The sequence below is a fragment of the Grus americana genome, chromosome 9, assembly GCF_028858705.1.
Source record: "Grus americana isolate bGruAme1 chromosome 9, bGruAme1.mat, whole genome shotgun sequence".
Lineage (NCBI taxonomy): Eukaryota > Metazoa > Chordata > Aves > Gruiformes > Gruidae > Grus > Grus americana.
The window spans coordinates 18,579,588-18,605,308 of record NC_072860.1 but is presented as its reverse complement, the minus strand read 5'-3'; the positions used below and the strand labels follow the sequence as shown (position 1 = coordinate 18,605,308).

At 60.5% G+C, this 25,721-nt stretch overlaps 4 protein-coding genes across 8 annotated transcripts in view; 1 reads left to right on the top strand and 3 right to left on the bottom strand.

The window, feature by feature from the left end:
* Nucleotides 1–2,441: 2,441 nt before the first annotated feature.
* LOC129210302 (uncharacterized) lies at nt 2,442–5,672 on the top strand. 2 transcript variants are annotated; one of them, XM_054836115.1, is made up of 2 exons: nt 2,442–2,599; nt 3,799–5,672. In XM_054836115.1, exon 2 carries the CDS (start codon nt 3,823–3,825, stop codon nt 4,951–4,953), a length of 1,131 nt encoding a protein of 376 aa, XP_054692090.1. In that variant the 5' UTR covers nt 2,442–2,599; nt 3,799–3,822; the 3' UTR covers nt 4,954–5,672. The 2 variants fall into 2 exon arrangements, with proteins under 2 accessions (XP_054692090.1, XP_054692089.1); XM_054836114.1 differs by lacking the exon at nt 2,442–2,599 and adding an exon at nt 3,188–3,234.
* A 140-nt stretch (nt 5,673–5,812) lies between these two features.
* Nucleotides 5,813–11,039, bottom strand: LOC129210272 (PHD finger protein 13-like). 2 transcript variants are annotated; one of them, XM_054836064.1, is made up of 5 exons: nt 10,843–11,039; nt 9,087–9,179; nt 8,287–8,902; nt 7,928–7,966; nt 5,813–7,816 (listed from the first exon to the last, which is right to left on the bottom strand). In XM_054836064.1, the coding sequence occupies exons 1-5, from the start codon at nt 10,972–10,974 to the stop codon at nt 7,590–7,592; spliced, it is 1,107 nt and encodes a 368-aa protein (XP_054692039.1). In that variant the 5' UTR covers nt 10,975–11,039; the 3' UTR covers nt 5,813–7,589. The 2 variants fall into 2 exon arrangements, with proteins under 2 accessions (XP_054692039.1, XP_054692040.1); XM_054836065.1 differs by having other exon boundaries at nt 7,928–7,963.
* A 630-nt stretch (nt 11,040–11,669) lies between these two features.
* ABCF3 (ATP binding cassette subfamily F member 3) lies at nt 11,670–22,834 on the bottom strand. Of its 2 annotated transcripts, none has more exons than XM_054835759.1 (21): nt 22,673–22,834; nt 22,302–22,449; nt 22,146–22,225; nt 21,725–21,780; nt 19,822–19,919; nt 19,610–19,732; nt 19,078–19,344; nt 18,791–18,871; nt 18,225–18,284; nt 18,004–18,060; nt 17,773–17,795; nt 17,085–17,140; nt 16,736–16,936; nt 16,416–16,492; nt 16,151–16,195; nt 15,685–15,817; nt 14,966–15,054; nt 14,674–14,765; nt 13,921–14,053; nt 13,462–13,549; nt 11,670–12,627 (listed from the first exon to the last, which is right to left on the bottom strand). In XM_054835759.1, exons 1-21 carry the CDS (start codon nt 22,743–22,745, stop codon nt 12,469–12,471), a joined length of 2,139 nt encoding a protein of 712 aa, XP_054691734.1. In that variant the 5' UTR covers nt 22,746–22,834; the 3' UTR covers nt 11,670–12,468. The 2 variants fall into 2 exon arrangements, with proteins under 2 accessions (XP_054691734.1, XP_054691735.1); XM_054835760.1 differs by having other exon boundaries at nt 21,725–21,777.
* A 712-nt stretch (nt 22,835–23,546) lies between these two features.
* Nucleotides 23,547–25,721, bottom strand: part of AP2M1 (adaptor related protein complex 2 subunit mu 1) — a 29,767-nt gene continuing 27,592 nt past the window's right edge. For both annotated transcript variants that reach the window (XM_054835182.1, XM_054835181.1), the window contains 3 exons: nt 25,259–25,356; nt 25,001–25,112; nt 23,547–24,652 (listed from right to left, as the gene is read on the bottom strand). In XM_054835182.1, coding sequence (XP_054691157.1) covers nt 24,518–24,652; nt 25,001–25,112; nt 25,259–25,356 — 345 coding nt within the window. In that variant the 3' untranslated portion in view covers nt 23,547–24,517. The remainder of the gene's footprint in view (nt 24,653–25,000; nt 25,113–25,258; nt 25,357–25,721) is intronic.

Below are 25,721 nucleotides of genomic sequence, written 5' to 3'. Positions count from 1 at the left end.
ACAGGCAGATGCTGAGCATCCACTGCAAACCCAGGTGCCCTGGGGTTCCACCGAGGCCACCCTCGTCAGCCTCTACATGCTGCAGTGAAATCCCAGCCCCAAAGAGCAGGAAAGAGGGGGGATTTGGGGCAAGCCCAGCCTTTGGGTGACAAGTGTGACAACAAGCCCCCTTTGGGGAGGGTGCAGACAGTCAGGAAAGCCCAGCAAAGCCAGGACATGTCTACTGGCAGGGAAATCTCGCAACCTGGGGCGAACTGGGAATCCCTCAGCCACCACTGCTGGCCCAGCATTCCCGAGAGGGACCCGAGAAAACCGTCAGATTTGGGCTAATCCCTGCCCTGCCTCTCCCAGGCAGCTCCCTCGCTGTGCTATAGATAGGCTGTGCTGCCGTGGCTCTTTTTATAGAGCACGCAGAGGGGAGCCCCCACCCTCCTGTGCACCACAAAGCCCACCGTCACAGCCACGCCGAACCCAGAGCCCAGCTACACAGGCACAAACCAGGGCAGAGAGAGCAGGCAGCGCCAACGGGGCGAGCAGTCCCCGGTCCTCAGCAGGTGACTTCAGAGTGGCACTGGAGCAAGGATTCCCGGCAGAGCAGCGTCTCCCCGCTGGATCTCACCTCTCAGCCGACCCACACACCACTACGGCTTTGGCTCCTCAGCACGGATTTCAGAGGTGATGGCAGGAGCAAAGGGGGAGAATCTTGGTGGAAGATGCGCTTTGCTGCACGCGGTAGCATGGGGCACACTCCCTGCTCCCGACCCCTTATCCTGCACTTCAGCCAACACAATTATCTGGCAGAGAGGCACTCTGCATGTCCCCGGGGTGCTTGCAAGAGCATGCTGAGCCATTCCCTCTCCCAGTGCTGGATGCCCCACGGCATGCTGCTTCCCCTCCTTGTGCTGCACGGGGAGAGAGGAGAGCTAAAGTGTGCAGCTGCTCTCCTTCCCTGTCATTTATGACCGCAGGAGAAGGATAACCCATATATTACCCCCCCCCCCACATGACAGATGCCAGTTCTGTGAGCTGCTAGAGGCACCATGCGCACCACAGCACATCCACCCAGCCTGCGGCACGCATGGGGTTCCCGCTCCCCTCATCACAGCGAGCACTGTGGCCGCTCCAGCCCCAGAAAAAAAAAAAAAAAAACAAAACCCGCAAGCTTTGATTTTTCTCTGAGATATTGTTTCTAGGCCAAGCTGAGGCAAAGAAAAGCTTCCAAATGCGAGCACTGGATCGGTGCCACCAGCCGGGGTGACCGGGCTTGGCCAGCCCACGGCGTCAGACGCTGTCTACGGCCCTGGCGTTACAGCAGGCAAACAACAACAGCGTGCGCAGCACCGGGGAAGCAGCCGAGCCTCCCCCAGCCCGCCAGTGATGTGCGGCAGCCCCGGGGAGATGCAGATGGGCCCCACAGAGTGTTCACACCAGCATCAGACAACAGGCATGCACGTCCCCGCTCTGCACTGTCACAGCTTCCCTAGAGCAGCTCATCGCAGCCACAAATAAACCTGCAGAGAGCTCGGCATTGCTTCTCATCAGAGCGCTGAGCTAAGGTGTGTGTTAAACCCTGCAAACGCAGGCCCAGCTCAGCCCAACAGCTCCATTAAGTGCCCTTGCACCTCAACAACCCCATGCTGCCCTACAACCTCAGGCACCAGTCACAATCTAGGCATTTATCCTCAGATCACCTGCACCTTGTCCTGGGTTTATTGAGCTGAATTATCGCCCAGAGATAGGGCTGGCTGGAGGGAGCACAGACCACAAAGTTCTTACAGATGGTCTCAGGTCCTGAGTCACTGATAAGCTCTGTGAATTTAGTGCTGTGGGAGGAAATAACCTGAAGCCTGAGGAGATACCGGCCGGTGTCAGGCTGGGAGTGCCTGCGCTGGATGCAGCTATGGCCCCTCAGACCCAGCTGAGGGCTGCAAAGCCAGGGGCTTTACCGGCAGGGAGAGGGGCGGGGGTGCCCTGCTCAGCTGTCTGCTGCTCATTAACGAGCGTTAATTAAACGAGATCCTGAGGATGGGTAGCCGTGGGAGAGGAGGGCAGTGTCTGGTTAAAATCAGGTGCACTTTGGTTTAACCGGCACAATATTGGCCTGCCCAGCTGCAGGGAGTTACAGAGGGGCTAGAGGGAGGGAGCAGCAGGAAATGAAGCATCAGCAGAGACGGAGATGGCTCATGGAGACATCAGGGACCCCTGGGGAAAGGAGCTGGGAAAGCTGCCAGCGCTCATCCTGCCCAGACTTAACCAAAACCCTCGCAGGATGCTGGTGTAGGGAAACCCGGGACACGCGCTGGCGGCTGCTGGGTTTCCTTTCTACAGCCGAAAATAGCGGGGGGCTCGCAGCCACGGGGACCTCGCAGCAGCCACCCCGGGGGCAGCTGGGCTTACTCGGCAGCTGGCTCACTGCGGTGTCAGGCTCGCTGCAGGAAACGAAAGTCTGGGGATTTTCAGGAACCCGAAACTCCCACGCCCCTGACGCCTGTCCCGCTGCGCGGAGTCGGCCGGTTTGGACCGTGGCAGTCGGGATCAGCGTGGGCCAGCGCAGTGCCAGCAGCGATCGGGGCTCAGCAGCGCGGCGGGGTCCCATCAGGTCAGCCTGTGCCTTCGCCCGGGAGCCCGAGGGCAAAGCTGGGGTGCTGGGTGCCAGGCGGGGCTGTGCTGGTCTGCTCCCCTGCCAGGCTCGGACCCCTGCCCGCTGGCAGGGATGGGGTACGCGGGGCTGGGGCCCCCTCCCAGGAACGGCGTCTCCGGAGTCGGGCTGGAGAGACGAGAAGGGAGAGGAGGACCAGGAAGAGAAACCATCCCGAAGGGACGGTGCGGGGGAAACGGGCAGGGCGTGGAGGGAGCTGCAGGGACCTGTCCCCAGCCCAGAGCAAAACGTTGTTCGGGGGGATGGGGGCGGCTGGGGAGGGGTGGGGGTGTGTAAATGTGTGCAAATGTGTGTAAGTGTAAGACCTGGGAAGAAATCTGAGGGGAAAACGGAGGGGAGGGGGTGGCGGGAAGGGGAGCGGGCAGGTCCGGGCACATCCCCCGCGGGCGGGGATGGCCGAGCGGCTGCTTCCCTCTAGCGGGGAGCGGCGGGCAGGGCGGGGGCTCGGCCGGCCCGGCTGCACCCAGCCCCGCGCCCCGGACCCGCTCCCCGCCGCCCCCGCCCCGCGTCCGGGGCCGCCCCCAGGGGCACGTGGTGCGGGCGGGACGCGCTTCCGGAGCGGCGGCGGCGGAGCGGTGAGAGCGGGCGGCACCGGGCAGGGCCCGGGGGGGGGCGGGGGGTGTCTCCGGACCCCGCGCCCCGGCCCCAGAGCACGCGTGGGGTGCGCCGGGGCGGTGCTGGGCGGGCCCCCCCCACGCGTGTCTGGCCCCCGCGCGGTTTCCCACGCCGGCCGGGTGATGGGCCCTCGGGGAGCCCGCCTGGTCCCTGTGCGGCCGCGGGCACCGCTCTCTGGGCACGCTCCCTCCTCCCTGCGGAGGGGGTCCCGGGGGGACCCCGCTGTCCCCCCACCCGTCCTCTGGGCTGGCCGGACTGCCGCAGGGCAGGAGCACAGGCTGCCGTGGGCAGACTCGGCCCCACGTAGGACTGGGTTTTGGGGGGTGGGATGCACAAGCACCCCAGCACCGCTGAACCGGCCAGCGTGCCACCGTGGTGCGTCTCCCGGGAGAAAGTGTGGGGACAGAGCCGCGCTGCAGCCTGTGCGGGCAGGGGACGCCAGCACCCTGGGGCAGGCATGGGAGGACCAATGAAAGGGAAACGTGTTTTGGGGATGTGCATTCAACTTTATTCCACACTCACAGCACGAGACCTTCTGACGCATAGCAATGGGGAGACCCAGGAAGGAGCCCACTGGCACATCATCCCCTCGGCTGGCCACCACTGCCTCCAAAACCAACCCCGCCACGCCACCACCTTCCACCTCGGCCACCCGGGCCAAGGCCACGGCTGCGGGCAGCCGATCCAGGAGCGCTCCGGCTGCCGGGGCTGCAGGCCCCAGCCAGGGGCGGGGAGCAAAGCCAGAGTCCTCTCAGCCAAGACCTGCAGCATCCCGTGGAGCCCGAGGAGATGCTGGGGACCAGCACAGAGCATCTGCCGGGAATTGCTCTGCAACCAAGAAGCCATCTGATGCCAAAGGAGCCACTGGTCTGGCCAGACCTGAACCACGTCTGCAGAAGAAACAGCCTGGGGCTGACCCAAGCCGGACCTGGGGCCAGTTCCTGCCTCCCCTGGAAAGCCAGGACATCCCGTGGGTGGAGAAGGAGACGCGGGGCCAGCGGAGCAACCCCAAGTGGTACGAGTGGCGGGAGAACCGCATCACCGCCTCCGTGGCCTCCAGGATCGCCAACAGCAAGTTCGCCAATGGCAAGACGGCTGAGGTGCCCCAGTCCTACCTGAAAGCAGTGGTGAGCTCCAGCCCCAGTGTGCAGACACCGGCCATGTCCTGGGGAATCCGCAATGAGAAGGTGGCCGTGCGGGCCTATGAGCAGCTGAAGTCGCAAGCGGTGGGCAAGCCGGTGCAGGTGGAGGACTGTGGCCTCTTCATTCACCGGGAGAAGGAGTGGATCGCTGCCAGCCCAGATGGCATCATCACGGAGGCGGCCACAGGGAAAGCCCTGGGGCTGCTGGAGGTGAAGTGTCCCTACAAGCACAGGAACAGGACGGTGCGCGAGGCCTGCAAGGACAAGGACTTCTGCCTGGAGGTGAATGGGGATTCCTATGCCCTGAAGAGGGATCACGCCTACTTCACCCAGGTCCAGTGCCAGCTGGCAGCTACTGGCTTCAAGCAGGCCGACTTTGTGGTGCACACCACCAAGGAGACGGCCGTGGTCCCTGTGGAGTTCGATGCTGAGTTCTGGGAGCAGACAGTGCCCAAGCTGGAGAAGTTTTACGCTGAGGCGGTGATTCCCCACCTGGAGGAGAAGGCAGGTGGCTCTGCCTGGGCCAAGGAGGAGTAGACCCCCACCTCGCTCACCTGGATGCTTGCTTGGCCACACAAACCCAGATTTGGCCCCTAGCATAGAAGTTATGCCTGGTTTTGCTGCTGTTCCCGGACCATTCGCTGCCTCCCCCAACGCATCTGCCTCGGGACTGAAACGTACCAGCAGGCCCCTTCTTTGGTAAGGGTCCCCAAAACCAGTGACTTTCTCCTGCCCCAGGCAGGCCAGTGCTCAGCCCCCAGTGCCTTCTTGTCCTGTCCCCCTCGCCACATCCCCTGATGGAAGCTGGCACACCTCCGTATCTGCAGAGGAAGCTAGTAGTAATACTTTTGTACTAGAATAACAGACTTATTTTGTGGAGAAAACTGGATCCTTTTGCACTTCAGCTGCTGTCAGGACTGAACTGTTAACTCTGCTCCGGAGTAGAGACAGAGCCAGGAAAGGTTTGTCAGAGCCCAAGAGCAAAACACGGCTTTGAGCTAGATGGTGATGTGCCTTAAGAGTCTCAGCAATGGTGTGTGGACACCCCTCTTCCCCCTCAGACCCGCTGCTGCGTTGGAGTAACCCACGATGATGATGAGCTGGCTGCAGCCTCAGGAAGATGGTGCCCATCGAAGAGGTTGTCCCTAGCCCATGCACTTCCAGAGGACCTTCCTGTGGAGCACCTCCATGCGCTTCAGCAGGGTGGGGAGGTGGTCATCGCGCTATTAAATACAAGATGTGCTGGCCTGCTCATTCCCTGTTGTTTGTCCAGCTTGTTGTTTACCTGGGGGGAGGGGGGTAGCAGGGCTGAGTGGGTTCCCCACACCAGGTCCCTCAGGAGGACGGAAGCAGGGGAGCACTCGGGTGCCAGACACAAGACCCAGAGCCACCGAACTATGCGAAAGCCATCACCATTATGGCAAAAGTACTTTATTATATACATAAGACTCCAGCCACACTCCACAGGGCAAGGACCAGAATTTGCTATTTTACATATCAATACAAAGTAACTATAAAAACATAAAGCACTTTAGGGGCCCAGGCTTTCCACAGGAGGAGAGAGGCACAGGGACGAGCCTGGGGACTGCTGAGTGACAGGGGGCTGCCCTGCACCTTTCCCCAGCTGTGGTCCCACAGTAACCAGATGTGCAAGTAGGAAAGAACCCAGTTAAGAAATATAGTCATGGGGACAGGCAAGTGGGGGCTGCCCCTCTCCCTGCTGTGGGCAGTGGCACCCTGGGGGCCGAGTGTCACCAGGACAGGAGTGGGGTCTGCGTCCCCCAGGGAAAGTGCAGAAGGCACGTGGGCCAGGCTCTTTGGAGGGGCTGTGAGGAGGAGGTGGGATCCAACAGTTAGTGCACGTGGGGCCCCAGGAGATCACACACACACACCGCACACAGGGGACACGGAGAGGGGGGGAAAGCCTTCCACTTCCAAACTTAACCAGGAGCCTGGAGAGAGCATGTCCCATGTCTCCAGAGCAGCAGTTGCATAGCAGAAGGGGCTCAGGGCCCACTCTTGACAAGTCATTAGGTTTCACTATTTCTAGGAAAAAAACCCAATTTCTGTGATGGAGGGAGTGCTGGGAAGGCAGGCCCACCCAGCCCCTGGCTCCATCTGAGCTCAGGTCTCAGCATTTGGCTGGTGTTGAAGCAGATGCTCCACCAGACAGCCCTGCAGGCAGGAGGCAGCCACAGGTTAGAAGCTTCACTTGTTTTAAACTGAAAGTGGAAAACATGGAAAGCTAACCAGAGCACTCTCCTGCTCCCCTTCTGAAGGGCTCCCGGCCCTGCCACGGCCAGCTCTGGGGGTAACTGCAGTCTCCTACCAGGAATCCCACCCGTCTTCACACAGGAATCCTCAGTGCAACTGGAGAACATGAACCGAGGAGGGCTGCTTGGCAAGAACAGCCATTGTAATCGTCTACTAGAGGATGCCTTTGCTGCTCCTGACTCAAGAGGACTATCCTGGGGCTGCGGGCACAGCAGACGAAACCAGGAGCACCACAGGTCAGGGGAAGAACCTCCCCTGTGCAGCCTACAAGGCTGATGAGCCAGAGATGGACGGCTCCACCAACACCCCCAAGACAAAGAGCCCCAGTCTGCTGCAGGCGTCGGCAGGACCGATGTCCCTTCCCCTCCTGCCCTGGAGAGCGGCACACCACACGGAGGGAGCTCACCTAGGCTGCACCTGCTTGCTGGAGGAAAACTTGAGTCAGCAGGGCTTTGCCATCGCAGCCTGCCCCAAGGTCTGAGGCAAGGAAGGGAAAATGGTGAGGGAAAAGGAGGAAGGGGAGTCACATCTTGGGATAAGTGTAAGCTTCCACCACACCACAGAAAAACTACTAGGACTAGGTTCTCCTCGGCTGCCCGGGGGGAAAGGCACTGAGCCAGCTTTGTGCGAGGACAGAGATGTTTCAGAGCAACCTAGTGTGCAGCTGGACCACCCTCCTCTCCCCCCCACACCTCTGGGGTAACTGAGCTCCGTGGCCAACGCGCCTCCCAGGGAGGACATGCGTGGCAGCTTCCAGGAGTCAGAAGTGCAAGGGGGATAGTCCAGCCCTGCAGCCCAGCCCCTCCCCTGCCAGTACTGTGCATTGATTGTCTAGCCAAACTGGGCTACAGTCTTCGGTTTAAAAAGGGGACCCCCGGCCTCCCTGCTCTGGAGGAGCTTCAGTCACAGAAGCGCTTGCGGGGCACCGTCCGAGCTCGGTTTGAGCGGCGAATCTCCTGCTTGGCATCGCGGCATCGCTGGCAGATGAAAACCTCAGGCACGTTGGATTTGCGGATCTTGGCACAAGAGAGGTGGATCCAGGTAGCGCATTCGTTACATTCGATCATGGGCCTCCCCGCGAAGGGCTTCAGGCAGAAGCAGGTGATCAGATCCCAGGCATCGTCGTCTGGTCAGGGAGAGACAGACGCTGGTCAGAAAACACCTTACCAGTTGCTGGTCCGGCTGTGGCCAGACTAGCCAGTTCCACCAGTGTGAAATGGGAGAGCCCCTCACTCACCTTCTGCTTTGGTGTTGGGAGCTGCTGCGAATTCGACTGCTAAAGTTGCAAAAAGGGGGGGGGGGGGAGAGGAAAAAAAAAAAAGACAAGATGAGCAAGGTGACCCTACACCCCACTTCAGACATGTTTCGGGTTTGTACCACTCCCTCTGCAGAACAGAGCTGCCAGGGGCAGGCCAGCTCCCTGCCCTCTGCTCTTCAGTCCTCCCAGGTACTGAAGGTAGTCCCCTGGCTGGGAGAGGCTTGGGCATCGACAAGCCCCCCCTGCAGCCAGCCACGGGTGGCTCCAGCTGACAGAGGGACAATATTCAGCACTGGCCGCAGCACAGCAGGGCCCTCTGCACTCTCTCGGACACTCACCACTAAGCTGGGAGCTCCCTCTGCTCACATCTTCCCCTTCGCTTTGGTCCAAGGTACTACAAGAATTGGGGCTTTTTCTCCCTCCAGAGCAGGGTTCATGCTCCTGTAGCTGAGGATTGTCTCCTGCTGGCTTCTCGGTCCCCTGCGCTCCATGCACCCAGTCCTTCTCCTCCTTCATCAGCTCCTCCAGGAGGGAGTTGGGCTGGGGATCCCCAGCCGGGTTGAGGGAAGGCTCCAAGAGCTGCTCTTTCATGGGAGAGACCTGTCCCTCCAGTGCAGCCAGCTCCTTCACCCCGTCCTGCTCTGCCCCAAAGCCCTTCCCAGCGCTCAGTGGCACCCTCTTCTCCACCTCCTGCTCCAAAATGAGTTTCTTTGCTGGTGGTTTCTTCCGTTTGGTTTGCTGGGGTCGGACATCGTAGAAGCTGGTGGGGAAGGCAGGGCAGCTCACAAGCAGGCTGTTGTCCGCAGCCCCCCTGGCCACGGCGTTCCTGCTCCTCCCATCATCTGTCAGGATGTGGCAGTCAGAGGAGTGGGACGAGGCCCAGCTATCGCTGTCCTGAGTGCTCCCTGTGCTGTTCTGGGGACTCATGCTGCCTCCGTGGGTCCAGGGCTCATTCTGCAAGAGGGGAAGATGCAGGACTAGCATGGGAAGCCACAGCGCAGACATTCAGGGTAAGGAGGAAGGAGCTGGGGATGGAGAAAGACTCTCCGGGAGAAGAATTAGGAACTGGGTCTGCATGTAGCAGGGAGCCCAGAGGAGCCAGTCTTTTTGTAGAGGAACACCTCACAAGCCCACTTACCTCCTCAGGGTAGGGAATGTAGCCCGCATAGGCCAAAACAAAGGTGCAGAACTGGTTGAAATCCTCCACGGTTCTCTGTCGTTTCTGCAACGGCTGCAACAAACGCCACGTGTCAATTAAACTCCCTTGATATCCCTACCTGCGCCGAGTATCACAACTGACCCTGGCAGGCAGCCCGGGACCACCGGGCAATTATACAAGCCCATCATATTTAGGTCACCCGAATATCCATCCTTCCTGTAACCCATCTGCATCATCTGCCTTGATGGATGCAGCCCCTCCCTTTAAAACCCAGATCGCGGGGGGAGGACGACGGGACAGACAATGACGACAGGACGGGACACCCAGAAAGCGCAGCAGCCGCCCGGTACAGCCTGAGTCAGAGGCTCGGGAGCCCCGGTGCCGGGGATGTCCGCCCACAGCCGGCTGACTCAAGGCCAGAAGGAGAAGGTGCCGGGGCTGGGAGGGTACCCAGCAATTTGGGCTTCCCTGGCTGCTCTCGGGTCAGCCGGAAGAGCCCGGCGCCGCTCGGGACAAGGTACCGCGGACGGATCGCCGGGGACCCACGGGAAGGGCCGGGAGCCCGCGGCAGAGCCAGCCCCACGGCCCCCAAGCCAGGGGCGGAGGAGCAGACTCACCCCGCACCGCCGCCGCCCCCCCCCCCCGGTTCCGGGGACCGAGGGGAGACCGTGGGGCTGCTCAGCACCCCCCGCGGGAAGGCGGCTGCGGGCGGGCCCCGCTGGGGAGGGGGCGGCCCCCCCGGACCTCCCCCGCCACCGCCCGTCCCCGCGCCGGGCACCTGATGGCTCCCAAGATGGCGCCGCGCTCCCGGTCCTGCCCCGACCGGCCGCCGGGGGGGGGGGGGGGGGCGACCCCACCCCCGCACACGGACACCCCCTGCACGAGCAACAGCCGCACCGCCGCGGGACAGCCCCCCCGGAACCGCCACACAACAGCCGGTTTCTCCCCCCCCCATTCACGCACACCCCGGCACCCCCACAGCCCCCAGCACGCACACGCCGCGGCACAACCCGGCCACGCAGGTCCCCGGCCGCGCCGCCGCACCCCCACGGACCCCGCGTGCCGCCGCCGCCCCCCCCCCCCCCCGCACACACACACGCGCCCCGGGCACCATCCCCCGCCCGCACCCACAGCCGCCCCTCGAGAGCTCCTCGCGCACACACAGAGCCCCCTCCCCCCCCCCCCGCGCACACACACAGAGACAACCCCCCTGCACACACACACACGCACAGAGACACCCCCCCCCCCGCACACACACACACAGAGCCCGCCCCCCCGGTGCACACACACCCCGCACCCAGCGCCCCCCCAGCCCTCCGTAACCTCCCTCAGGCACAACGCCCCCCCCAGGGCCCTCCCGCAAAGCCCTCCTCGGCACACGAGCCCCCCCCCAGCGCACACACACCACACACCCCCCCCTTCACCCCAGCGCACACACGACTTCCACGGCGTAAAAACACGCGACCCCCCCCGCGCACACACGCACGCGCGCACACAGACACGCGCGCGCGCACACAGACACACGCGACCCCCCCCGCCGCGCGCACAGACAACACACACACACGAGCCCCCCCCCGCCAGCGCGGACACACACACACACACACACACGACCCCCCCCACCGCTCCTCGCGGGCACCCCCACACCTCAGGGCGGCTCCGCACCCCCGGGCACCCGCACAGCGTCCCCCCGGGACCCCCCGGGCACCCGCGCACAGCACCCCGCCGCCCCGCTCACCTCCTCGGGCACGGGGGATCCGGGGCTGGGCACGGGGCTGCTCCCCGCCGAGCGCGGCCCGCCGCGGGGGAAGGCTCCTCCGGGGACGGCGGCCCCGCGCCCCTCACCTGCCAGCTCCCCGCCGGCGCTCATGCCGCCCGCCGGGCCCGCCCTGCCCTGCCCTGCCCGGTGCGGTGGGTGCCCGCCGCCGGTCGGAGCGAGGCTCGAGCGCCGCCCCGGCCGCAGGGGCGGGACCACCTGGTGGCGGGGAAGGCGGGGGCGGTGCCTCGCGCCGGCCGCCCCGGCTGGGGGGGGGAGTGGTGGGGGGGGTGGTGTCCGCCTCTACCGGCGCGGGGCGGGGGCCGCGGACAGGGCCGGGCCGCGTCCTGCCTCGCACAGTCCGGGGCCGCCGCCGCGCACCGGGAGTGGCCACGCCGGCTGGGCACACCAATAGCCCAGCACCGCCCCCCCCCCCCCCCCCGGTCCCCACCTCCCTTCCCTGGGCTGCCAGGGCCCCCCCTGCTCTGCTCCGCTCCCTCCTCCCGCCCCTCAGCCCCGGTTTCTCGCAGCCCCCAAACCACAACCGGATCCGGCGCCCCCCAGAGCTGACACCCAACCCCGGCCTCGCCCCGTGCCCCCCCGAGGTGTCCCCAGGGGCCCAGCCCCGCACAGCCCACCCCGGGTACCAGCCCCCCCCCCCCCCCCCGCACCAGAGGAGCCATTTAATTTGGCGAGACCCCTCTGGAAAGCATCTCCCCCCAAGCAGCCTTGTGCTCAGGGCACCAGAAAGATCCCCCCCCCGCCCCGAATTCAAGCCCGGAGCCCCCCAAGGAAAGGAGAGCGCTGCACCCACTGTGTCCGGGTTTATTTACACCGCACTCTGTGCAGCGGGCAGGGGGGGTGCCGAGCAGCCCACCCCAGGGCCGGTTTGAAAGGAAAGGCAGGCAGCGACAGGAGGTGGTACGGGCAGCAGCGCAGGGAAAGGAGCCGGGAGCGGGGCCCGGGCAGAGCTGCCCTCCCTCGGCACTACAAATGCAAGCCCTGGGGGGGGACAGACCAAGTGAGCCCCAGCTTCCAGGGGCTGGGAGAAGAGGCAAGGGTCACTTTTAGCAGCAAAGGCTTCATTTCCCTCCAGGGCGGTGGAGGGGATGGTGGCATGTGCTGGAGCCGGACTAGTGTTCAGCCACTTTAAAAAAAAACAAACCCAAAACCCAACACAAAAAAAAAAAAAAAGAAAGAAAAAGGCAGAGGGGGAAGCGAAGAAACATGGAGAACAGCTCCTCTCCTGCCCCCCAGAGCACGGAGTTAAACCAGGGGGGTCGGGATGCGACCCCTCCTTCCCTCCTTGCGGCAGAGCAGCAGCTCCAGGCACAGCCTTTCCAGTGTGCCCAGTGCCAGGCACAGCCCTGGCTGGCGGCAGAGCCCCGGCGTGCCCCCGGCCACACGCAGCACCGGGCTCCTGCTCCCTTGCTGTCCTTCCGCCTGGCCTGGGGAGGGGAGAGCAGTTCAGGTGGTAGTTTGATGGCATGGCTGACGGTCCATGCGGGCAGCAGCGTCCTCGGCGCTCTGCCAGGCACAGTTGGGATGGATGCCGAGGCGGCCGAGCTTCGCGGTCCAGCCCCCGGCGCAGTCCGGCTCCCGCCTCCCTTATAGGAAACCCTCCTTCCGGAACTGCTCCTTCAGGATGTCTCTGTACTGGTCAAAGCCACCCTCGATGCGGGTCACGGTGGTGTTCTCACACACCCACAGCTCCTGGCACACCAGGCGGATGAAGCGCTCATCGTGGGACACCAGAATTACACCACCCTGCCAACACACAAGGGGGAAAAAAAGGGAACTTAGTGGAGCACAACGCAGGGCACAGCGCTGGTGGCATGAGCTCCTGCACCGCTGTCCAGGACTTCAGGTTTCCGTCCACTCCAGGGAAAACCAACGACATGTCACTGGCAAGGACCTAATCCCAGCCTTTCCCTCCTTCAGGGGGACAGACAGATCCCGTACGGAGGAGAAATGTGCAGCAGTAACATATTTAGCCTCCCCTCTCAGAAGGCAAGCACAGGGTTTGTTACTGGCTCTCCAGCTCTCTGACAACTTCAAAGATGGAGATTCCAGGTGGAGTCAATGACAGTCAAAAGGTGGCTGGGCAAGGCCCCGAGCAACCTCAGTTAAGCTTTTCGTTCACAGGAAAACCACCCCAACCTGAGCAACTATAAAACAGTGAGGACCAGGGTGACCACAGTGGTATCTGGAGGCTGAGTCTTTGGAGATCAGCCATAAAATGTGCCTAAGGAAGATCCGAGCGGCCCCAAGGCAGGGCTGTGTGCCGCATGCAGCCCGTGAAAAGTCACAGGGTGTAGGTGACTGGTCAAGATGGGGGACAAGGTGCTCTCTGGTCTGCTGCTGCCTCTCTCAGCCACCCCCAGCCAAAGCCAGCAAGTGAAACAAACCACCAGGATGGACAGCTAAGGCAGAAACGTGACTGACTTCCCAAATTCTGTCCTGGACTTGAAGCCACCACTGGTATTCAACCATCCACCTCTAGTATTCGACCATCCACCTCTGGCTGAGATGCCAAGTAACGTAAGCTGGAGGCTGCACGAAGCGTTACAAAAATGGGAGATCTTGCAGAGGGAATCTTACCCGGAACTTATTCAGTGCCTTTGCCAATGCCTCGATGGTCTCCATGTCCAGGTGATTTGTCGGCTCATCCAGGATATAGAAGTTTGGACTGGAAGAGAAGACAGCTCTGAGCACGCACTGGAACGGGCCCAGGCTGGGTCTGTGCCCCGTCACACTGCAGCGACCTCCACCAGGCTGCTGCTTTAGCCACTTAAGCCATCAGCATGTGCCTGGCCCCAAGATCGGCATTGCCCAGCTCCAGGGACACCTCTTATCCCCGTGAGCCCAAAGCAGCAGGAGAAAGACACCTGCCTCCTTCCATAGAGCCCCCCAGGGTGACAACCTCCCTCCCCACAAAAGTCCCAAGGACGAGGCTTTCGCAGGGCAGCGGAAAGTCCCTGGATGCCCGCCTTCCTCCAGGTGAAGCAGGCTCCAGGAATGGAGCCATGCAAAAATTAACAGCATCTGGGAGAAAATTACCAGGACATAGTCATCTGGGCAAAGGCCACGCGACTCTTCTGACCTCCAGACAGGCTGGCCACGGGACGCACGGCCAGCTCCCCCGAGACGCCGTAGCTCCCCAGCTGATGCCGGTACTCCTCCTCTGTCTTCCCTGCAGAAGTGTATCACAACACAGCTATGGCACACCCGGCGTGACACGGGGCCCTCGGTGCCGTGAGCTCGCTGGGTGCCGCGGCCGGGCAGTCCGTGCCAGACCAGCACGGCGAGGGAGTAATTCAGCAGCCACTTCCAGGCAATCCTCTCCCAAGCAGGGGGTTGTGGGGAAAACCTGACTGACACAATCAGGACAGCGGCTGCTGGGCTGGTGACTGGCTCTGAGAGACTGCCCCAAGTTCCCTGTCACCACCTGGAGTTAATGTTAAGTGGAGAAGGGAGCCGGAGGTTTTGGCAGCTGGGAAAGGGGGCGGAGGGGCAGTGCTCGTTCTGTGCCCAGCAGGAAAGCGGGTCATCTGCCCCCAAAACCTGGCCATGGCAGAGCACCAGCCTGAGATCTGCAGGCTGCCGGCGACCCCTGTGCAACCAGCTCAGCTTCTCACGGCTGGTGTCCTGAACTTGTGCTGGACACAGGGAGTTAACCCAGAGCAGGCAGTGTCCCTTAAGCACTGATGTGACCGAGCCTTCTGCCCGGGGCCACGGAACAAATCAATGCTGCTCCGTGTGCGGCAAAGGAGACCTCAATGGCCCACATCATCTGGGATCTCCAAAACTCACCTGGGAACTTTCTTGCCAGCAACTCTACAGCACTGATGTTCAAGTCCAGTTGATCCACATGGTGCTGGCTGAAATAACCGATCTTGAGGTTTCTGCAGAACAAGAGAGACTGGGAGTTGGTACCAGGCCCTGCAACCAGAGTGCTCGCAGCTGCGGCTACAGGAAGGGAAACATATGTGTGGGTGTGCAGGACCCAGCCCCGTCACTTGGGCAGCCGTCACTCCAAAGCACAGCCCAGAAGCCCTCCAACTGCACCATTCCTCCCCGCCCCCCAGCCCTTCCTACCAGGTACCTGTGAGCATGTCTGATCCCTCTGACTGGTGCCAGCTCCCCCATTAAGATCTTTAGCATGGTCGACTTGCCAGCTCCGTTTTCCCCAACCTAGAGAAGCAGCAGCAGCATTGGAGAACGTGAAACCCATGAAGGTACTTTGGAGAGGGGGGCAGTGATCAGGGAATTTGAGCTCGTTTGGAAGATCACACAGTGGAGGGGGGCAGGATGAGAGTCCTGTGGCTCCAACTACCTGGAAGCTGCATTTCTATCCCTGAGGAGCAGCACAGGCAGCAGTGCTAGAAGATGTTCCCCCCACAACCCTTGAGCCTAAGGACTACCTGGTCCCAGGCTCATTTGCAAGAAAATCGCATCTCTCTGCTGCCCCATCCAATGTAGCAGGAGCTACATGTAGGACAAGCTGCTGTCGTCAGCTAACTAACAGGGAGTTACAGAGAAGACGGACCCAGTCTCTTCTCAAAGGTGCCTGGTGAAAGGATGAAGGACAACAGGCACGAGTTGCAAATTCTAACTCGTATTAGGAAAAATGTTCCCCAAAATGAGAATGATCAAATGCTGCAATGGGACCCAGGGGAATGGGAGAAATATTCCTCCCTGGGATATCCAAATTCAACTGGACAAGGACCTGAGCAACCTAACCTAACATCAAAGCTGGCCCTGCTTTGAGCAGGGATCTCCCAAGGTCCCTCGTAGCCACCATTATTCTGCAACCCCACGTACCATACAGATGCGGGACTCCAGATCAGCAGAGACGGAGAGGGAACGAAAGATGTAGTGACTTGGGTCGTAATAAAAGTCTACTTCGTCTAGCTGCAGGATAGGCGGGGAGAACTTCTCAAAGCCATCGGGGAACCTGGGAAGGCAGAAAGCGGTGAGACATGGCCAGGAACTTCAGAGATCCTGCTCCCAGCCTCCCAGGACAACTGCTGCAACTCCCCAGGTGGCAAGGGGGGCCCCTACCACGCAGGGCCTCTGGGAAGGATGCTGACAAGACACGGACACGGATCTGCAGCCTAGACCCCAGGAGGGAACCCAACCTAAACATGGGGTCCCATCTGTGCTCCCTGTCAGAGTAAGGCTGGCCCACAGGAAGGGGTGGTTGTCCCAGCTGGCACAGGACCCAGGAGGAGCTCACGTAAGAAAGGGAGCCAGGTGCCCTCTGAGCAAGGGCACAAGGGACACTTACTTCATGATCACCTCAGACTCCTTGTCCACAGGTTTCAGCTCTGGCCTGCAAGAGGAGGAGACAGGTAACCAAGATGCCTTGCACTGAGGGTCTGTTCCCATACCAGAAGCCCAGAGAGAGTCTTCAGCCAAAGCCTCTGGACCAGAGACAGAGCACCCCAAAGCCCAACCACCCTTCTATCACCCAGGCGCCCTGGGAACCTCTGTTTCTTCCCAGGAGCACTGCCTCCTCCCCACCTCCAGAGACGAGCAGGACAGGCACTCACAGTTTCTCCAACAGCTTGAGCTTGCTCTGCACTTGGGATGCCCGGTTGGCATTGTAGCGAAAGCGGTCGATGAAAACCTACAAAAGAGAAAAGTATCAGAGCGCTCCAGGTCCCCTTCAGCCCCAGCCACCCTGCTCTACTGCCAGACCTCCTGCAACAACAGAGCTGCATCCATGGGTTACTGCAAGACCAAACAGCAGTAAAAACTCTGAGAGCAGAGATTACTGGAAGCAGGGCAGCTTGGAAGGTTCACTAGAAGCATGGAGAGAGGGACAAGGCTCGGAGAAGAGTGCTCCAGCGCTACCGGCTTCTCCCAGTACCTGGATGTGCTCGCGGTACTGCTGCTGGGCTTCATACTCTCGCTGCTGGTTCTTCAGCCGCTCCTCCTTGATCTTCATGAAGTTCTCGAAGTCCCCACGGTACGTGTCCAGCCGCTGCGAGTGCAGGTGGATGATGTCCGTGGCCACCGCATTCAGGAAGTTCCTGTCGTGGGACACCACGAGGATGGTCGACTGCCAGGTCTGGAGGAGACAGCGAGAGGGAGGCCTGAGCCTCAGCATCACCAAGCGGAGGGCTTGGTCCCACCACCCAGTGAGGCGAGACACCAGCCTGGAAGATATCTCCATCCCTTGACCTCACTCTGGCCCAGGGCCTCCCGCCACCCCCTACCTGCAGGTAGGTCTCCAGCCACAAAATGGCCCTCACATCCAGCATGTTCGTTGGTTCTGAGGGAAGGGAAAGAGGCACTGAGGTCAGGAGGGATGGGGACAGCTGGATTACACTTTTTTTACACAGAAAAGGCCAGCGATCAGCATCGCGGAGGAAGAGACCCTGCATGGGGACCTGCCCCCGCAGCTCAGGGAACTCAGATGTGTGGGGTGTGCTGCAGTGGGTGGGCGGGGGGGGTGAGGCTCAGCCAGGGATGCTCCCCCGACTCCATGCCGGGACCTGGACCCTGGTGCCTGGCAGCAGCGTCTCACCCAGACCCCCCACCCAAGGTGGGCACCTCCTCAGGGAGCCAGCCCAGCCCCAGGGTGAAGGGACTCCCAAAGTGGGCTGGCAGCCAGGGCCCGTCACAGGGCCGGGCGAGGGAAAGGGACCACTTGGGGCACGCTGACATGCGGACGACCCCGCTGGGGCACAGGGCAGAGCTCTGCCGAGCGCAGCGAAAGCGTCTGCCCAAGCAGACCTCCCCGTGCCACCGCAGCTCTGCCCGCTGTGCCAGGGGAGCACCGGCAGCCCCGTCACGCAGGGCTATTTTGAGCAGACGGCTAAAGGCCACGGCGCATTCCCAACCCAGCAAGGACACAGGCAGGCTCAGCAACGGAGTCGGAAGGGACTCACAGTATCAACTTACCATCCAGCAGAAGGAGATCTGGCCTAGGAAAAACAAGACACGGGTATCAGAAGCAAAAATTGCCCAGGGTCAGCGCAGCGTGCATTTCACCACACACACAGAGCTGCGATGGCTCCAATGCTCCCCACCCCGAGAGCCCGAGTCAAGAGGACCCCATGGCAGCACCCCGGCACCTCACAGCATGGACAGCAGGGAAGGTTAACCCCATAGCATGAAGGCTTGGACACCAACCTGGCAAACAGGGCTCTGGCTAAGGCCAGTCTCATTCTCCAGCCTCCGGAAAACTCTCTGAGGAGATAAGAGGTTGCAGAGAGGGGTTACTGTTTAACACAGACCCTCACTTTCCTGCAGGGCTCCCCTCCTTTACAGCCACAGCAGTGCCCGGGGGCTTGCTAGCAGCACCGTCTCCCCAGAGCCATTTCTGTCTCGACGCCCGGAACCCGGAGACTTACTTGGTTGTCTGTTGTTGCATCTTTGCATTAAAGCCCAGCCCAGCGAGAATGACGGATGCCCTGGGGAAAAGGGGAAAGAACTGGAACCCAGCCGCAGAGCACAGTCTGAGGTCCTGGGCCCACAGTCACCGTGGGGACCCTGCTGCATGGTTTAAGGTCATTCTGGCACAGAAAAACTTCCCTGCATGCCCAAGAGCTTGGGTGGGAAACGCAGCCCAAGAGGGCACAGCATCCCAGGAGATTTGCAAGAAGCTTTCGGCTCTCTGGCCAGGAAGAGAATCACTACCACCAACATCCCAGAAAAGTTCCCCAGACCACGAGCAACCAGAGGAGGTCTGAGAGGAGCAGCAGCAACAATGCAAGCCATTTGGGGCAAAAAAAAAATATCCCCCCAGCTTTGGGGGGAAGCTTGACTACTCCTAACCCAGCAGAGCTGTGACAGAAGAAGAGACAAGAGCAGCAGTAGGGAGAGCCCCTTGTCCCCACATGCTGGATCCCAGGGCCACAGCATCACCCCAAACCACTGCCCACGCCAACAACCAGCGGTGCCCGCAGGGCTGTCTCACCTTGCTGGGGCCTTGTCTGCCTCAATCTCCTCCAGCTTCGCGTAGATCTCTGATAGCCTGGCACCTTCTGTCCCTTGTCCCCTGGGGCAGGACAAAGAAGAGTGTGTGGGACTGATGGGGGTTGGGGTTTGAGTGCTGATTTTGGCTGATCTCCCCAAGCAGGACTAAGGCGGGCAGGACGCAGCCCAGCCCTGACGGAGCCCTTCATTTGAAGGGAGAGACCTCAGAATGAGACCTCATGCTCAAGAGGCCATAGAAGGGCTGGAAACCCAGCGGCAACATCTCACCTGCCGGAATTAATCTTAGCCGTCAGATCCCTCTCCTCCCGCAGCAGACTCTCACGCATGGTGTCGCACTCCAGCACACTCTGCAGCGCCGGCGTCTCATCCCCTGCCACCTCCTGCTCCACATGGAGGATGCTGATGTGCGAGGGGATGCGCAGGCTCCGGCTGGCGATCATCTTCAGCAGTGTGGTCTTGCCCAGCCCGTTCCTGCCCACCAGCCCGTAGCGTCGGCCAAACGCCAGGTTCAGGTCTGCTCCCGCCAGGAGGACACTAAAGCAAGAGAACAGGCAGGTACCTGGTCAGACGCCCCATGGAGAGGGAGATAATCTGCAGCCACCTGCCCCAAGCATATTTCAGGCTGTGCTGGAGCCAAGCAACCATCCCAGACTTCTCCTGCCCAAAGGCAACAGGATCAGGTGCCCACCTTGCCTCCTGATCCTTCCCACGCCCTCTGTCATTTCCCAACCACTCTCCAATCCAGATTCAATGACCCGTTGCTCAAAGCCCAGCCAAGATCTGTCCCACCTGCACTCACCGCTCACCGAAGGACACATCGAAGTTCTCGATGCGCACGTCATATGACTTGTTCTTGCCTGATGACTCCATGCGAGTTTCCTTCTTGCTGGCAGCTTGGCTGGCAGATGCCTCCTCAAGGACACTGCGGGCAGGCAGAAGAAGGAGTGGGCTCAACAGGAAAGCTGTGGTATATAGCGGGATGGGGATGTTTGAGGCATCCTCCATACTCACAGAGGGCCAGATGACTTCAGGGAATCCCGCTCCATCCTCTTGTCCTGCTTGGCTTTCAGCCTGGCTTCCGCCTTCTCCAGTTTCTTGGCATTCACCATCTGGGGCACAAGGCGGAGAGTTTAAAGAAGAGAAAGCATCTTCAGCAAAAGCCCCAAAAGCCCAACTCCAGGATAAAAGAGATGATTGATTAACCCCTTGTGCCTGGAAGGAAGGGAAGGAGGGAGGGAGGTAGGACAGGGGAACTGGGACAGACTCAAGCACATTTTGAGGAAGCTGATCAAGCCAGGAAATCACTTCAGGAATTAAGTCCTAAATCAACGGCTCGTATACAAGTCGTGCCTCAGCAAGGTAAAGGGTTTGGCTGACCCTAACGTACAGCCAGTCTCTATAGTTCCAGGGACCTCGGTCAACCAAGTCACTTCAGCAGCAGCAACCCGCTATCCCAATGCCTCCTCTGCTACACCCTGCACCCACCCTTGTCCTAGACCACGAGGCATGTTAAACTTTAGCCAGTTTGGAACAAACTCAGCTTATGCAGTGAATCAATCAAGACAGAGACAAAAAGCATTTAATTAAACCTGAAGGCAAGAAGGAGCCCAGCGTTTTAACCCGGCCTCTGGTCTTGGCCAAGCTCTCAGCCCATTCCAGCTTATTCCTGCGTCAAGTCAAATACTTGTGGCTGACCAAGAACACTCCTAGATATTTCTAGGCAACTCCACAGCCACTGGAGCACGTTACTGAGCTGCATGCTAGACTGAAGAGCGTCTTGTTACTGGAGCTGTGACCCCACACCTACAGACGGATTGAGTCACTCTGTTAACTATGCCGAGTGCCCTGAATCTCCCAATAAGATGTGTCCTCCAAAAACTGAGAGGCCTCCTGAGACCTTCTCTGAATCGCCTCCAATTTTTCTGAAGATCCTTTTTGAGTTGTGGACACGAGAGCCAGAGAGTGAACCCAGCAGCAACAATTCCAGTGCCAAAACCAGCAGCAGCTGCCAGCTTTCACTTAAGACTCCCATTCAGACACACAGGGATCACGTTAGGTCTCAGCCTCCAAGCGATGGGTTCTCCTCCTCAACACGTTACCCCAGGAAGGGAGGGGTCTACAAGAGACCAGCCTAGGAGAGAGACCGCCCACCCTGCACAGCGACTGCCATCCTTGCTTTGCGGATGCACAACCGCACCTCTCCCCATACTCGGACTTTGGCACATCCAACGCAGAGGGCAAGCCAGGTCGCTCCTGAGCGGCTACGCATTTCATCGGCGAAGATTTCCGATTTCCTCCAGGTCACTGGAGTGTAACTGCTTCAAAACTTCTCTGATCCTGCTCTTATTTATCAAACCACGACAACCCACAGCCGTTTCTAAAGCTAGGCTTACAACCTCACTGCAGCAGCTCTCCGGAAAACAGCTGGTCCCTTCTAACTCCCCAACTGTAACATCCCAACATCAAACCATTAGCCAGGATTTTCTCTCTCACTGAATATGGCAAGATGTCATCCTGGTACATCCTACTTTCTCAATCAAAGGCCTCACTGTAAAAGTCAAAGGTCCTCATGAAAGTCAGAGAAGCTGCACCCTGAACACCCCCACTGCATCAACCGTGCTTTGAAGTTCATTAACAAATTATAGCAAAACAGATCTTGTCAAATGAATAAGCCGTTAACTCTCGTTGAGCCTCTTTACCAGACCAAGGTCAGGAGTTTCCCAAATTACAGTGGACCTGACAAGAAGGAGCAGTACTCCCCACAGCTGCGTCCCTAACCAGGACGGCTGCCCGTCCCAGCTGCTCTCCAAGGGCGAGGTGACCGGAGCAGAGCAGGGCACCTGCAGCCCCACGCGTTAGTTGTTCCCACCAGGTCTGCTGGCTTACGAATAAGGGCACGGCCCCCCTCACTTACCGAGGTCTGGCCTCTCTTCAGCAACAGCCCCGGCAGCAGGTCCGCGCTGGCATCTGCTGCAACAAGATGGTTGGGTTGGTGAGTATCCAGCGAGGCTCCACAAAGTCCCGCCTTAACGGCTGCCCATGACCAGGCACGGCTGTTCCCTCTCCCACAGGACAAGGGGACCAAAGGGTGGCTCCTCTCCCTCCACCCCAGCTTACCCTGCGGGCAGCCAGGCGCTGCTGGCCATGGCCCAGCAGCGGGAAGAGAAAGAGGGGTGCACCTGTGAGGGGGAGCCCGAGGTGCGCGGTGGTGGGGTGGAAATTGCTCCCCAAGGTCAGGCGCATGCGCACGCAAGGCCCCGAGCCCGTCCTCGCCGCTGGGTGGGAGCCGCGGGGGTGACACGCATGGCCGGGCATCCCCTGTGGGCAGCACTCACCGTATCCGTCGGTGATCTGGGAGAGCTGGATGGGGGCGTCCAGCAGCACCTGGCTGCAGCGCTGGGCCCGGCCCTCGTCCCTGCGAGAGAGGAGGAGGAGGAGGCGGGTGAGGAGGAGGCGGGTGAGGAGGGTGTGAGGGCGGGGGCGACCCTTACAGCTGCAGGGTGTTGAAGAGGCGCTGACAGATCTCCCGGATGGCGCCGTCGTCCTTGGTGTCCTGCGACACCTCCCGCAGCAGCTCCCCCACCGCCTCCACCAGCTCGTCCACCGACTCGAAGTCCGCCCCGCTGCCGTGCAGGATCCCTGCGGGCACACGGCGCCGGCGCTGCACAACCGCGGCTTGTCGCGACGGACGGCCGCGTCTCGCGATACGGCCGACAGGTGGCACCCGCCCGCTCCCCCTTAGCCCGCCTCTTCCCTGCCGCCTGTCGCGACTCGGGCGCGGCCGCCTATCGCGACAGCGGGGAGGTGTCGCGACACGCGGCGGGGCGGGAGGCCGAGCCACGGGCAGGCGGGCACCGCTCACCCGTCACGTAAGCGAAGACCTCGCCGTCCAGGTCGGGGAACTCGCTGCGGAGGATGTCGGCGCACGACGCCATGGCGGAGCCGGAGCGGGGCCCGGCCGCGGTGCGGCCCGGTGCCGCCGCCGCACGGAGCCCGGCACCGCGGCGGAGGCGGAAGGGACGGCGCGCGCGCGGGCGCTGCCGGGAAGGAGGCGGGCGGCCGCCATGCGCGCGGGGGGCGCTGGGAAGTGGAGGCCGGGGCGGGGCCGCTGCCACGTGCGGCGTGCCGGGACCGGGGGCAGCAGCGGCGGCTCGGCCCGGGTTTGCTCTGACACCAGCCGGCAGAGCGCTGCTCGCAGCCTGCCCCTCCTGTCCAACAGTCAGCGGGGTTCGGCGAGGCTTTGGGGCTTTTCTTCCCCTCCTCTTTTAAAGAAGTAAAATAGGAGCTGCAGCTCTGGCCAACCCCGGTCCCTGCCCCGCCGTTTTGTCCATCAGAAACTCCCAACAAGCGGACAGGGGCAGGTCACTGGCCAGGCACAGCTGCTGCGGCAGTTGCTTGTACTTTTGGCTACCGGGCACAGCACCCTCCTTCCCCCAGCCTCCAAAAGCCCAGTCAAAAGGAAAACCTTTTTTTTTTTTTTCCCTCAGCTGCTCACAAGGTTCATTTAAGCCAGACTTAGGCTGGGTTTAGCCCAGCTGCAGGGAAGCCCAGAGCCCCCTCCTTACTCAGGGAGCTGTAGCAGTGGCAGCAGCAGCTGGAACCAAAAGCATCACTTCTACTTTCCACCTCCTACCCCCCGGGCAGCAGAAGCAACAGAAGGAAGCCCAGAGCAGCTCCGGCACAGCCCAGAGCACAGCCCAGGCTCTAGCACCACAAGTCCCACACAGCAGCGCAGGTAGCCTTCTCCATTCTACATACTTTATTAGATTCAGAGCTGGACAAATCACAAAGTGTACAAAATGGAGACCACACTACCAGAAGCAGGGTTGTGGGTAGCAGCAGCATTCCTATGGCCCAGAAGCATTTGGTAGAAGTGTGGAGAGGGCAGGCTAGGGCAGGGGGCTCTTGCTGCCAACCGCACTTTAGATTCCCTGGGGACAGGCCCTGTTTGCATCCCATGCTCCCTGGGACAGAGGGCCACATTTCCAATTTGTTTAGAAAGGAGAGACTGGCTGGAGCCAGCAGTGGGTGGGGGTAAGTGCTCTAAGGACCCGAAATGCTGTGCCACCCACATACACACCAGCAAGAGTCTAAACCCTCTTCCTTTTTGGTCACAAACCTTCCCATGGCAGGACTCTATACTGACAACTTTGCAAGAAATATAGGGTGGTGGTGAGATCTGGTGAGCCCACCATCTCCTCTGGTGGAGGCCCCACAAACTCACCACCCCAGGCATCTCAGACTGGCCAGCAACATCTACCACAACAGCAATAGCTAGTACAGAAGCCAGGGTAACTTCAATTCGATTTGTCCAGTCTATGTTTAGGTCTATTCTACGAGTACATATGCACAAGAACTTCAAAAATACTAGGATATGATGCAAGTAGTGAGACACCAACAGAAGAGGAGTTTAATGGTGGACATTCCCTAGAAAGATCACGAGAGGATGGGAGTTAGACTAGCCCTTCCCCACCCTGGGACGGGGAGCAGGAGGCTGACTGGGCCCCTGCACATGACTGGGCTCTGAACTCCAGCTGCAGCCTGGGTGGTAACCGAGCACAGGCAGGCGAGTCTGCTCCCGAGGTGAGCCACAGGGTCTTTCAATCTCCGCAGAGGGGCCAGGCAGATGTTTTCTCTGAATGTAGTTGAAGACTGAGGAGAGGCAGAGGATGGCTTGGAGAAGAGGGAGCCAGCCAGCCTGCTGGGGCTAGCATCTGGTCTCGTAGATCCCGCTCCTGCCGATGTACCTCACCCATTTTATCACATCATGGTCACTGTAGTTCAGCTTTGGCTCAAAGACTTTCAGGTAGCGCACCTTCAGCCCAGAGGGTGCAAATGGGACCTATTGAGAAAGGGAAAGGCCACGGAGAACATTGGAACAGAGGGGTAAGACGCTCTCTGTACACAGGAGCCAGAAGAGTCCTTGGCTACACATCTAGAAATGGACACCAAGAGCCACTGTTCCCAACTCCCCACATGCGTGGGGACAGACTCTAGTGGCTTCAAGGGCAATTTTCCTCCATTCCCTTTGCTGCCTGGCTGACCTCATATTGCAAAGAATCCACAGGGCAGCTTGGGACAGGGAGCACTCAAAACTGTGCAGTTCCCCGAGGGCAGGAGGGACTGGACCAACAAAGGTTCTCCAAGGTTGGCAGCACTCCGGAAGGCTGGGAGAGAGACAGGGACTCACCTCAAAGTTCATGGAGATCGGGGGCCGAGCCCACTTCTTCTTGTCATTGGTGGGCAACAGCTCGATCTCTGCACTGATCTGGGATTCCTTCATTCCAGCCATACGTTTTATCCTATCAGAGAAAGCCCAGAAGTGAGGAGGTGCTTGAGTTCATTCTCCCTTTCACTACAGGTGCTCAGGGCAGTCCAGAGCACTAAGCAGACGCTGCCTCCCCAAGCCCTGCCCTTGCAGCACCTCAGACCCGACACACTCACTTACTTCCAGACAATGGCGTTCTCACTGGCCTTATATTTTGCCTTCCCTTTCATACAGATGACTTGCACTCCACTGGTATTGAGGGGCGTCGGGATCCGGACCTGGAAAGCAGCAGAGTCTGATGAGCAGGGGCAAGCAGACTGCAGCCTGGGCAGCCTCAGGGGAAGACCCCTCCTCCCAGGAGAGCACAGCCACTGTGCTGGACCCCTTGGCCTTCTCTCTCCATCTCAGGGTCCAAAGAACATCAGCTACCACAAGGCATCCTGGCCTAGCTCTCTGGTTTGAGCCTTTACTTCAAAGTCAGAAACGCATTTTCAGAATCCACTACAGTCAGTGAAGAACAGGGCAGAGCTCTCCAGTTCAGGCTGCAGGAAACCTGGCCAGCGTTGGGCAGATGAGCTCAGGCACAACACCAGGCTGGCCAGGGAGGTCTGGCCGCACCAGGCTCTGGAGAGCCTAGCTTTGC